Below are 13,249 nucleotides of genomic sequence, written 5' to 3'. Positions count from 1 at the left end.
TAACGTCATTGTTTACTACTACAAATTCGCTGAGTTCGAGGATGCCAATGGTGGTCTTCAAGCCATCTCGAGAATCTCGATCCCGTTTAATGAACTGGATCGGGTTAAGCAGGATCGGAGTTTGATCCTGCTCGAACGTGTCCATGTAGCAGCGCCGAATCCGCATTGAGCTCGAGAAGCATTGGCTCAATGCGGATCGAAAGTGTCTGTGCAACAGGGGTATAGGACATATTGCACCCAATTGCCTGTGGCGCTCGGGAAGACAACTAAACGTAAACATATGTGGGAAGGAGGGACGCAAGGCACGAGCCAATTCCCGAGAAGGCAACGACAGTGTCGCAGTCATCATGTTTTGTAGCCCCAAGTGAAGAGGAATGCCCGCAGGAGTGTGTGAGAATGACAAGTACATGGAACTGAGGGACGGCGTAAGGGTATCAGTTGTGAATGAGTGGTGTTGTAGCGCCCTTGGTGGCCAGGCTAGAAAGGAAGGACGAAGAATAAATGAGCGCGCCTCAGTTGATTCCTGGATGCCGCTCAGCACGGACTCTTGTTCTGTACCGCTAATTCTACAAATTTGGTGACCCGAACTCAGCGTACCTCATGAGCGAACCTCAGACCCCCCAGACCGCTCACGGAGACGGAGTTAGCCCTCACGATGGAGGTTCCGGCACGACATCGTCCACTCCAGCTCCGACAATTTCCACGACTACGACCCTACGACTCCCGTCGTTTTGGATCAAGAATCCAAAGACCTGGTTTCGACAAGTCGAAGCGCTCTTCCAGGCCCGTCGCATCCAGAACCAGATGACGAAGTACTGTGAAGTGCTGCCGCTTATCCTCCCGGTGCTCATCGACGACATTGATGACGTTCTTTCGTCGATACGGCCTGACAACGCGTATGATACCTTGAAATCTGCCATTGTCTCGCGCACGACGGTTTCAGAGCGAGCGAGGATACAGCAGCTCCTTACGACTAACGGGCTTGGCGACCGCCGTCCGTCGCAGCTCCTACATCGTATGAGACAGCTCCTGTTTGATCGATCAGACGACCACTCCGCGATCCTCCGCGAGCTCTTCCTCAACCGACTTCCGCAAGATGTACGACTCATCTTGGGTGGGAGCGACGATGTTGCCTTTGAACGTTTGGCCGACCTCGCTGACCGCATCACAGATTATGCTTCAGCCGGCGTGGCAACAGTGCGTTCCCCTACCGCCGCGCCGCCTCCGGCGACTAGCGAACTGGAAGGTACCATCGCCCGTTTGGCGGGGGAAATGGAAAAAATGTTGACGCAACTGGCCGATCTGCAAGCAAGTCTTCACGGCCAAACTCGCAGGCCCCGATCGAACAGTCGCCGACGCCCCCGCGCATCGTCGCAGCAGCGTACCCAGAGCCCCCAGTATTGCTGGTATCACCGACGCTTCAAACATCGTTCCACGCGTTGCCAAGCCCCCTGCAGTTGGCAGGAAAACTCTACGGCCGGTCAGTAATGGCGGTAACCGACCAAGGCCCCCGACCTGCCCGCCTTCCGTATGTCAGGGATCGAATCGGAAACCACCGTTTCCTTGTGGACACTGGCGCACAAGTCAGCGTTATACCCGCAAAACCTTCCGACAAGAAAGTTCGTCCGGGTCTCACGCCAGCACTGCAAGCTGCCAACAGGTCCACAATAAGCACATACGGTCTACGTTCCCTCACTCTCGATATGGGCTTACGCAGGACGTTCAGGTGGCTCTTCGTGGTTGCCGACGTGGAGCACCCGATTCTTGGGGCAGATTTCTTACATTTCCACAATCTCGACGTCAGCATAAGGCAGCGCCGCCTGCGGGACAATATCACGAACCTCGTTACCGTCGCTTCCGTCTCTAGAGCACAGTCTGCTGGAATTTGCACATTTATACCAACTTCACGCTACGAGAAGATCTTGGCGTCGTTCCCGGTACTCGTGAAGCCATGCAACCTTTCCGCACCAGTGAAATATAATGTCACGCACCGCGTCGAGACAGCAGGTCCACCGGTCACGGCACGCTTCCGACATCTTTCCGGCGAACGCCTGGCCATAGCTCGTCGTGAATTTGAGCACATGCTGGCCCTGGGAATTATACGACCGTCCGCCAGTAATTGGGCTTCGCCACTACATATGGTTCCCAAGAAGGAGGCCAGTGACTGGAGGCCATGTGGTGACTACAGAGCCCTGAATGCGAGCACAATCCCCGATCGATATCCTCTACCACACATTCATGATTTTTCTGAGCTATTAGCGGGAGCTACTACGTTTTCCAAGGTGGACTTAGTTAAAGCCTACCATCAGATCCCGATGGTGGCTGAGCATATCCCGAAGACTGCCATCACAAGTCCCTTTGGATTGTTTGAGTACGTCCGAATGCCATTTGGCCTGCGGAACTCTGCTCAAACTTTCCAGGGTTTCATCAACGAAGTAACCCGCGGACTGGACTTTGTGGTAGCCTACATTGACGACCGCCTTGTCTTCAGCTCATCCCCCAAGCAGCACGAACACAATTTACGCCAACTCTTCAGTCGACTCCAAGAAAATGGCCTTGTTGTCAATGCAAAAAAGTGCACATTCGGAGTGTCGGAACTCGAATTTCTCGGCCATCACATCTCCGCCGCAGGTATCCGCCCTCTGGACCACAAGGTCAAAGCCGTCACAGACTTTCCCAGACCCACTACTGTTCGGCAGCTCCGCCGTTTCCTCGGCCTTATCAATTTCCACCGCCGTTTTATCGCCAATTGCGCAGACATCCTTCGGCCTCTCACCGACTTTCTCAGAAAGTAAGCCATCGGCAGCCATTCCCTGGTCGGAGACTGCGGACGCTGCTTTTGCAACTGTCAAGGAGGCGCTCGCGGATGCCGCTCTGCTCGTTCATCCGCAACACAATGCGCCCACCCGGTTCATGGTCGACGCTTCAGGATCCGCTGTCGGCGCTGTGCTACAGCAGTGTACATCCGACATATGGCACCCAGTGGCGTACTTCTCCCAACGGCTTAACGATGCCCAGACCAGACACAGCGTTTTCGGCCGGCAGCTTCTCGCAATATATGCAGCAGTCCACCACTTCCGTCACTTCCTCGAGGGCCGGACCTTTCACATCTTAACGGACTACAAGCCCCTTGCATTTGTATTCCGGAACAACCGAAATGACTATCTGCCACGAGAAACTCGGCACCTCGCCTACATTTCGGAGTTCACAACCGATATCCGACATGTCCATGGTGTCGATAACAGCGCCGCGGATGCTTTATCTAGAATCGATAACAACACCGCGCCTTGCCCAATAAGCCTTGAGGACATCCCCGAAGCCCAACTGGATGATTTCTAGGTCCGCGAGCTCCAAGCTGCCCCTCAGACATCGCTTACTCTTCGTCTTGTCCCCATACCGTCGACGACGATGTCTGTGCTTTGTGACACAACCACAGGCACAAACCGTCCATTTATTCCTGTCGCACTCCACAGGAAGATCTTCGACGCTGCCCATAATCTGGCCCACCCTGGTGTCCGCGCTTCTCAGAAGCTTCTCACGGCACGATACGTTTGGCCAGGCATCCATAAAGACGTACAGCGATGGGTGAGAACTTGCGTCTCCTGCCAGCGCTCGAAAGTTGGGCGGCACACGAAAACCCAGCTGCACACCTTCCTTCCGCCGCGAGCCCGATTTGACCACGTCCATGTCGATATAGTCGGCCCACTACCCACATCCCACGGTTACAAGTACATCCTGACTTGTGTGGATCGGTATACAAGGTGGCCCGAGGCTGTTCCCTTAGCAGATATCTCAGCCCAAACCGTCGCTGAAGCCTTCGTGACCCCATGGGTAGCACGGTTCGGCTGTCCATCCACTGTCACAACGGACCGGGGTCCACAGTTCCGTTGTGCCCTCTTCTCAGCCCTCACCAGCCTCCTCGGAGCGCACCATATCCAGACAACCGCCTACCACCCAGCAGCGAATGGTTTGGTTGAGCGCCTGCACCGCCAGTTGAAAGTAGCCCTCACTGCGCAACCCTCCCGATTACGCTGGGCCCAACATCTTCCTTTTGCGTTGCTCGGCATGCGCGTCGCTGTCAAGCAGGACCTCCGGTGCGCACCAGCCGAGCTCGTCTATGGTTCCCCTCTACGCCTTCCTGGAGACTTCCTCACCCCAAGCGCCGATCAACCGCACCCGTCCCCCAGTGACTACGTTCGGGACCTAAAGGACACGTCACTCCCGTCCCACCTCGCATGCCCACACGCCGCAGTCTTCGTTAGCCAGGACCTAAGCACGGCGACGCATGTTTTCGTTAGAAACGACCGTGCGAAGCCCTCGCTGACGCCGTCTTACGCCGGTCCCTATCCCGTCCTATCCAGGACACCCAAGACTGTGCGTATCGAGATCAACGGCAAGTCGGACACCGTCTCCCTCGATCGAGTCAAGCCCGCCTACATAGCATCCTGCCTCCCGTCGTCCACTTCCCTTACCCTCGACAGCTCCTCTCCACATCAGGGCACACCAACCAAACGTGTCACTTGGGCTCTAGACACGTCGACCGTTCCTTTTAAATACGGTCTGGGGGGGAGCCCTGTAGCGCCCTTGGTGGCCAGGCTAGAAAGGAAGGACGAAAAATAAATGAGCGCGCCCCAGCTGATTCCTGGATGCCGCTCAGCACGGACTTTTGTTCTGTCCCGCTAGTTCTAGTGTCCCCTGAAACACAATTTCGGGTAGGCGGCATGCCTGTGATGCCAGGGAAGCTGGGAAGGCACGATGTAACTGTCCTGTGTGAGATACAGGGAGCGACACAGTCATCGTAAGACAAGCACTTGTGAAATAAGAAAACATAACTGGGAAGTTCAGCCCTGTGCGACTTGCAGACGAAACAGTGAAAATTCTACCTGAAGGAAGAATTTTCGTAAGGACACCATTTTACAATGGACATCTCACGGCGAATTGCATGGAAACGCCGCTGTATGACTTGATAATCGGGAATGTCCCGAATGCACGAGGTCCAGAGAACAGGAGGCAGAGGTACGGACATCGTCCAACTGCGGCTGTGAAGAACGAGAGTCAGGGCAGGAGGGAGACGCAGTTGCTTCCCGTGAACCTCTTCAAGAGGCGCGAAGACAGTGGTTTCTCACGGAGAAGAACAAACGGGGAGGCCTGCAGATATACCACTGTGAAGGAATTTTGAATGGAGGCAGAAGAGGTACAGACGTCCAACTGCCGTATCGGTTTGAGAATCGGGCGGAACAATGGAAATTAGAGATTTGGCAGCAAGAAAGTGCTAATTGCATAGTAAAATGTATCGAAGGATAATGTATTGATTAAGAAGAATTTTTTAATGGGCCCCAAAGTGTGGTGGCTTTTTATGCATTAAATGTGTTACAGTAAAGTTGTGATTGTACATACTGTAGTGGTGTTGCGAAAGTCTGGTGCTGTTATGTGATGAGCACAGCGTAGCACTCTCGTTTGAACTTTTGTTTGTTTTTGTTTTGTTGAACACCGACTGTAGTAAAGGAAAAGCTGCGGTCCTGACTGAATTCCTATAGACCCAATGGTTTAATTTTCTGACATAGAAACTGTTGTATCTGACAGCAGATCAGATAGGCGCCCCGGCAAAAAGTGTTATCAGTGAGGGGGCGTGTTTTCTTGTTGTGTACTTATGTGCGTGACCTCGAAATAAAGGGGACTTCGTTCTTGTTTGCCGGAAAACCCAGACGTGTGTTTTTCCCTCGGGCCGATACAACACTGGCGACGACATATGGGATAGTACAGCAGCCATGCCGAAGTTTCACGAGTTTAGACCCGAGGACGAGTCCTTCGAGGATTACCTGGAACGTTTTCAAATTTACGTGAGTGTAAATACTGTCAAGCAAGAAAGTGTAGCAGCGACGTTCCTGAACTTCCTGGGTACCAGTGCTTACAAAACGCTGAAGAACTTGTTCGTGCCACACCTGCCTGCAAGCAAGACCTTTGACGAGCTCACAGCAGTTCTTAAGAAGCATTATTGGCCGTTGAGATCTCTCATTGCTGAGCGCACGAGGTTTCACAAGAGGCACCAGCAAGAAGGTGAAAGCTTGGCGGAGTTTGCTGTTGCTTTAAAGAAGCTGGCGAACACGTGCGACTTCGGAGCATTCCTTGAAGTCTCTCCGGGATCGGTTTGTCGCTGGGTGCCGAGTACAAGAGATTCAGTGTTCCCTGCTTGAACTCGACGGAAGTTCTAAGTTTGACGACGTGCTAAAGGTTGCTTTTGCCAAAGAACTGGCGGTGCAGCAATGCAAAGTGCTTCAGCATCAGAGCGACTCCGGAACTGAGGATGTGCACCGTCTGCGCAGCATTGATGAGGACGTTGCACGGCGGATACAGCCGGTAGGACGTTGTTCTCGTTGTGGTTCTTTCTCTCATGTGCCCTCAAAGTGCACGTTCTTAAATGCTAAGTGTTTTAAATGTGGTAAAAAGGGACACATTAAGAGCCAGTGTTTTACGAGATCAACACGCGCAAAATCGAGACCGCCAGGTAAAAGGGTTAGTGTGGTACGGTGTAACACAGTGTCTGGCGTGCCACCTGTAAAGTCCAGGTTGAAAGTAGGTCATGACGTGGAATTTGAAATTGGCACAGGTTCCGCGGTAACGCTGATGCCCGAAAGAATGTACCGCATACTACGGCCGTCGGGTTCGATGAAATATTGTGACCTCGTCTTGCATACATTCACTGGTGATCAAGTCCCTATTGTAGGGGTTGTTGATGTATGTGTAGAAAATGAAGTAGGCAAGGAAGTATTGCCCTTGATTATTGTTAAGAATACGAGGATTGATCTACCAGCCTTACTAGGCAGGAACTGGTTACAGCAATTGAAGTTGGACTGGAAAGCTATTTTTTATCACTCGTCACAAGGGAACACCCTTCAGTCCTTAAAAGAAATGTTTCCTAGCGTGTTTGACAGGGATAAGAGCTTTATCGATGGGTTTAGCGCGAGCCTTGTGTTTAAAGATAACGTTCAGCCGGTCTTTTGTAAATACCGCAACGTTCCCTTTGCTTTCCGTGACGCCGTGGAAAAAGAGTTGATGCACATGGTTGAGCAGGGTATTTTGACACCTGTTAAGACAAGTGACTGGGCTACTCCTCTTGTCGTTGTACCGAAGGTCGGGGGCAAAATTAGAATCTGTGGCGACTATAGTGTTTCTGTCAATCCTAGTCTGCGTACTGAACAATACCCACTTCCTCGCACGGATGAACTGTTCGCAACTTTTGCTGGGTGTTCTGTTTTCACAGTTCTGGATTTGCGTTCTGCATACTTGCAGCTTAAGTTAGATGCATGCGCTAGAAAGGTTCTTACTGTGAATACTCACATGGGTTTGTTCGAGTTTACATGCCGTATGGTGTGTCGAGTGCCCCTGCCATCTTTCAGGCTACCATGGATAACATACTGCAGGGTTTACCTAAGGTTGCCTGTTATATTGATGATTTATTAATTGGAGGCGTAGACCATGATGAATGTTTTGAAAATGTAAAAAAGGTGTTGAGACGACTTGCTAAGCATTGTGTAAAACTAAATGTGGAAAAAAGCAAGTTCTTAAGGAAGTCAAATATCTTGGCTTCGTACTGAGTAAGGATGGCTTAAGCCCTTGTCCAGACAAAGTCAGGGCCATTAAAGAAGCCCCCGCTCCCTCAAACATTTCTGAACTTCGAAGTTTTTTGGGCATGGTTAACATGTATGCGCGGTTTCTTCCGGACTTAGCTACGATTCTGAAACCATTGTACAGCCTTCTAGAAAAAGGCAGCGTTTGGGTTTGGAGCAAGGACTGTGTCAGAAGCTTCCAGACTGTAAAAAACTTGTTGTGTAGAGCGCAGGTGTTAGCAATATACTGTTCAAGTAAGCCTGTCCGGTTAACTTGTGATGCATCCCAGTACGGTCTAGGCGCTGTATTGTCACAGGAAGTGACTAAGGGTGTTTTTCAACCAGTGGAGTTTGCTTCAAGGACGCTAACAACCGCTGAACAAAACTATTCACAAATAGAAAAAGAGGCGCTCGCTATTGTGTTTACCACAAAGAAGTTTCACAAATACCTTTTTGGTAGAAGGTTCTCACTGGTTACAGACCACTATCCTTTGACGTCCCTCTTTAAGTTGGGCCCCAAAACCACTGGTGTTGCTGCATCCCGGATTGAACGATGGCGCCTACTACTCACAGAATATGACTACGACATCGTTTACCAGAAAGGCAGCCACATAGGAGATGCAGACGCGCTATCAAGGCTTCCAGGACAAGCAACAGCTGAAGATGAGGACACACTGAAGTACTTTTCACCGTTAGAAAGGATCCCTATTACCAACTGGACAGTTCAAGAACAAACTAAACAGGATCCTGTGCTTCCAAGGGTAATTGAACGGGTCAAGAGCGGATGGCCGAGTAAAGTGACCAACCCAGATCTACAACCGTACTTTCAGTGAAGAGATTCTCTTTCCATTGACGAGAACTGCCTGGTGTGGGGAGCAAGAGTGGTTGTACCTAAAAATCTGAGGGAAGTCATCCTGGGACTTCTACATGAAGGACATCCGGGGATAGTCAGGATGAAAATGCTGAGCCGCCAAATTGTCTGGTGGCCGGGACTCGACGCTGACGTCGAGAGAATTGTTCGAGGCTGTGATGTCTGCCAATGTGTTCAAAACAGTGCACCTCTTCCTCCACTGCAGCCGTGGCCTTCTTCCACACGAGTGTTCCAACGAGTACATTTAGATTTCGCTCAGAAATATGGTACGAACTTTCTACTCCTTGTGGACGACTACTCAAAATGGATAGAGGCAGTTATAATGCCCTCTACGACAGCCGAGAAGACCATCGAGCAGTTGCAGATCATATTTGCACAGTTTGGCCTTCCAGAGGAAGCTGTGACGGACAACGGTCCTCAATTTGTATCGGAAGACTTCCGCAACTTCATGTTGGAAAATGGCATCGTACATACGACGACCCCACCATACCATGCGCCATCAAACGGACTTGCGGAGCGGGCAGTTCAGAGCTTGAAGAAAGCACTTTTAAAGCAAGTAGTTGAGGAAAAATCCAGGAACAAGAAAAGGAGCCTTCAACTAAAACTCTCAAACTTCTTGTTCGAGTATCGGACAACGCCCCATACTACGACGGAGAAGACACCAGCAGAACTATTCTTAGGTCGGGTGCCAAGGACGCGCCTTACGTTACTGAAGCCCAGCTTTTCGCACAGACGTCGCGAGAAGCAGAACAAAATGAAGGCTTACGCTGATAAGCGACGGTCCAGGCCAAGAACATTTGAAGTCTGAAATGAAGTCTGGGTAAAGAATGTGCGGGGAGAAGAGACTTGCTGGTCACCAGGAAAAGTAATCAAGAAAATTAGCCACACAACATTTTTAGTGCGCGTTTGCGGAAAAGTTCGTTTTGTTCATTCTGACCACCTGAAGTTGAAGGTGAACGACGCTGTAAGACCGCAGGACAACGGTTCTCTCAGGAGCCTTTCACCGGAGTCGTCATCTGATTCTGGCGAGTCTGATAATGAGTATTTTGATGCATCTGGTGATTCACCAGCGTCTGGTGATGTTTCTAATGATGGTACTCCTAACGAAGGACTTAGGAGAAGTACAAGAGTAACGAGACCACCAGACAGGCTTACTTATGAAAAGTTTGGAGAACCAGGGTAAATTGCTTGTACTGTTCTTGACATGTATTTGTATTTTGTTGATCGCTTCGGATGTGTGGGGGGAGAAATGTTGTATCTGACAGCAGATCAGATAGGCGCCCCGGCAAAAAGTGTTATCAGTGAGGGGGCGTGTTTTCTTGTTGTGTACTTATGTGCGTGACCTCGAAATAAAGGGGACTTCGTTCTTGTTCGCCGGAAAACCCAGACGTGTGTTTTTCCCTCGGGCCGATACAACAGAAACAGAAAAATTTGAGGATACCACTTATAGTAAAGAATGGACATTTAAAATGTCGATCTCTGTATGTCAGATTGTCAGATCCTGCCATCTTGTCATGTCGATGACGCTGGGGATGTTGCGTGGCGCTTGTGTATATATATTTTTTTACGCTGCAGTCGCGAACATCCGCCATATCCGCTGCTACCTACAGGCACCATTACCACTGATTCCCATCCACTGACCTTCGTGAAACCATGCTGCCATCCTTCATGAGACATCTGACAAGCCCTCATCGAAAGCGGACTGCTTTAACCCTCGTCCAAAAAGCAAGTCTACTGAAAAGGTAGATGGGAACCAGAGAACGCGGAAAGAGATTGTGAACAAGTTTGGTGTGTCGCCAGTTACAGTGTCTGTTCTTGTAAAGAACAGGAAGCGGATCGAGGCCGCGATACCCGAAGGCACAAGCGGAAATTGGAGAAAGCTGAGAGGGTGCGAAAACTAAAAACTAGGTTCTTCAAGTGGCGTTGCTGGAGTGGTTTCGCCAAGCGTGCGCAATTAATGTGCCACTCAGTGTGTCTGTGGTAAGAGAAAAAGCCCTTGATCTGGTCCTTAAGCTTGGAGCCGACGAGTTCAAGGCATGAAATGGATGGTTTGAGCACTTCAAGATGCGGGACTGCCTTTCATAGGAAGACTGGCGAAAGAGGCGCGGTTTCAGATGCTGCTGTTGAAGAATGGATCCAGCAAACGCTCCCAATTGTATCGGGTTATGAACCAGAAGACATCTTCAACTGCGACGAGACAGGGATATTTTACAAGATGCTTCCCAATTGCACCTATAATTTAAAGGCAACAAAGTGCGTGAGTGGGAAATCAAGTAAGGAACGGATCACTGCCTTGCTTTGTTGCTATGCGGATGGGACAGAAAAACAGACACCCCTTGTCGTTGGCAAGTTTTAAAATCCCAGGCGCTTCACAAACATCAAGTCTCTTCCCGGTACTTTTTTTTTCAACATATTTTCACTAATGGGATGTGTCACTTTGTGCAAAGAACTGAAATGTGTTCCTTCTTTTGTACCGGTGTTCGCACATCCAACCAGCCTTTCAAGGGAGCTCACAAACATCAAGTTAGTGCTTCTTCCAGCCAACACAACAAGCAAGCTACAGCCACTGGAACTGGGAATTATAAGGTCGATGAAGGTCCACTATAGAAGGATGATCGTACAGTTCATCCTTTTCAGACTGGAAAATGTAGATAAGACAAAACTGACAGATGTGGACCTGATGAGGGCGCCGAGCTACAGGTCTCCATTTAGATCCTCCTTAAAGATCCCATTTTAAGGGATCTTTAAGATGCTCCTGATATAGTAAAACTCCTGATATAGTAAACCTATGACTTAGACTCGACCAGTTTACTATGAAGGGGTTCTACTGTATTGAGAGTGAATTTTTTTTCTGTGGGTGTGTCGGATATTATGCACAAAACTTTTGTCTTTCCCTGTTTTTGGATTTTAGAATATTATGTTATAATTAAGGCCCTTCCTTTTCTGCGATTCCGTGATTCTGCAAAAATTCGCGGAATTGTGGGTCTGCTGCAGAATATGAGGTTTTGTGCAGAATTTTGCAGAAACCACGTACTGAACTCAGTTTATGTGCGAGATGAACAGACTTTGTTCACACCGGGTCAGCTTGCGTTACAGCATAGATGTGCCAACCGGCTAAGGCCACATCTGTGTGCTGGAACAACCCTCTAACTCCTCTCTCTAACCCTCAACTCTCTGGGATTCTGGAGCAGAATGCAAATGCTGACCCCTGCTTTGGTGTCCATAGCTGTCAAGTACCTCTGTGTGACAGTAAACTCTGTCCATGCAGAGAGGTCACTTAGCAAGTACTATTTGATAGGCAGTGACAAATGTCACTCCCTCTTCGAAGGAAGTACAATGTATCTTGTTATGCTAAGTCACACAAGTTTTTGGAGTAAGCTCTTGGTCCCCACTACACCAAGAGCTAAGAGAGAGAATTTTCTGCCTAAACTAAAAATATTTTGCTTTTACAGCGGGAATATGCAGAATTCATAGTTCCCTGCTGCAGAATTCAGGATTTGCCGCAGCAGAAAAAGAAGGGCCTTAGTTATAATATTCTTCACAGGGCAACAAGTTTTGTTTCGCAAATTTTTGTTTAGGCCTGTTTTGTCAAGAGTTAATTTAGAGGAGAGTTGCAACAGGCACAGATTGGGTTGGCCATGACAGCTTCAGGATCCCCAAATTTATCCCTAAAATTCCCCCAGATGTAGTCAGACGCATTGGTGGGACAGTCCGAGTAGGGAAACCGGACACCTCGATGCAACTACTTGTGCATCCTCAGGATCGTTCTCGGCTCCCTGCGGCAAGACCGGGCATACCATTTTCGGGTAGTCTGGACCGTAACGTAACCTGACGCCACATGTTTTCGTATAGAACCTTGTTTTCACCCCTTAGACCTGGGAATTGTATTCACACCCTGACATCTGGTAAGTGAAAAGTAAATTATTGGTTTTATGTAAAGCCAGCCGTGTTTTGTGGCATGGGCGTGGTGACCCTTTTTCCAGCCCAAGAAGAAAAGGATACCCTGTGGAATGAGTTTTGGGAGCGCCGTTTAACGAGGTTATGTAAGGGACGGTGGGATGAAATTAAGGGTGGCCCCGTGGTCCATTTGGAAGTCAGGAGAAAGTAAACGCGAAGGGGGTAGCAGCGATTTTCCTGCCGGTGAAGTTTGGGAAGAGTAGCGGAGGCAATAGTTTGTTCCAAGTAGAGATATGGTTCGACGATCAGTCTGAAGTATCAGGTGCAGGTTGCTGCAAAGGAAGTGAGTTTTTTGTGAGGTGTGCCATGGTGTGACATTGAGGCAAACACAGAAGACACTGAAAAAACGGCTAGGAAGCAACGGGGTTTTACATTATGCAACAGAAGACACGCCACCAACATGAAGACGTCTCAGGACTTTTCGAAGTTTCTTTGGACTTCCCCACCCCTATACAGCTAAGTGATTTTGACGAGACTGACGTCGTGCAATTTGTCGAGCCTATGTGGTGATTTTGATTGTGATTTTAAGGAGCAGAGATACCTTCTGAGCATTTTATCAGGTAGCCTGTGCGACGAGTTGGGTTTTAAGTTCATTGAGCAGAGAGAGTACCTCTAGGCAATTTTTTGGATAGCATCATTTTTCTCTTTGCCGTAAACCGTGCAGTAAGAGTGCAATTTTCACTGTTCGTTCAAAATGGGTCCTGGTTCATTTATTAGCACACTGGCCCCGGTCCCTCCCCTAGCCAAGTCCAAATCTACATTGATCACGTGTTCAGTTTTTTTTTCAATAATTGCGACAACCCCGTGACAAACC

The 13,249-nt window shown here is 49.4% G+C and overlaps 2 protein-coding genes across 2 annotated transcripts; both read left to right on the top strand.

The window, feature by feature from the left end:
- Positions 1-600: 600 nt before the first annotated feature.
- Positions 601-1,488, top strand: LOC135398623 (uncharacterized). The gene has a single exon (XM_064630008.1). It carries the CDS (start codon positions 601-603, stop codon positions 1,486-1,488), a length of 888 nt encoding a protein of 295 aa, XP_064486078.1.
- Positions 1,489-8,560: 7,072 nt separating this feature from the next.
- Positions 8,561-9,286, top strand: LOC135398621 (uncharacterized protein K02A2.6-like). The gene has a single exon (XM_064630007.1). The coding sequence runs from the start codon at positions 8,561-8,563 to the stop codon at positions 9,284-9,286; it is 726 nt and encodes a 241-aa protein (XP_064486077.1).
- Positions 9,287-13,249: the final 3,963 nt, after the last annotated feature.

Source organism: Ornithodoros turicata, chromosome 6 (assembly GCF_037126465.1).
Source record: "Ornithodoros turicata isolate Travis chromosome 6, ASM3712646v1, whole genome shotgun sequence".
NCBI lineage: Eukaryota > Metazoa > Arthropoda > Arachnida > Ixodida > Argasidae > Ornithodoros > Ornithodoros turicata.
The sequence above is the reverse complement of the archived record's forward strand: the minus strand, read 5'-3'. Positions and strand labels throughout refer to the sequence as shown.

Bases quoted from the DNA above. Each gene is read 5' to 3' on its own strand.
- LOC135398623 (XM_064630008.1), top strand. From the start codon at position 601: ATGAGCGAACCTCAGACCCCCCAGACCGCTCACGGAGACGGAGTTAGC.
- LOC135398621 (XM_064630007.1), top strand. From the start codon at position 8,561: ATGAAAATGCTGAGCCGCCAAATTGTCTGGTGGCCGGGACTCGACGCT.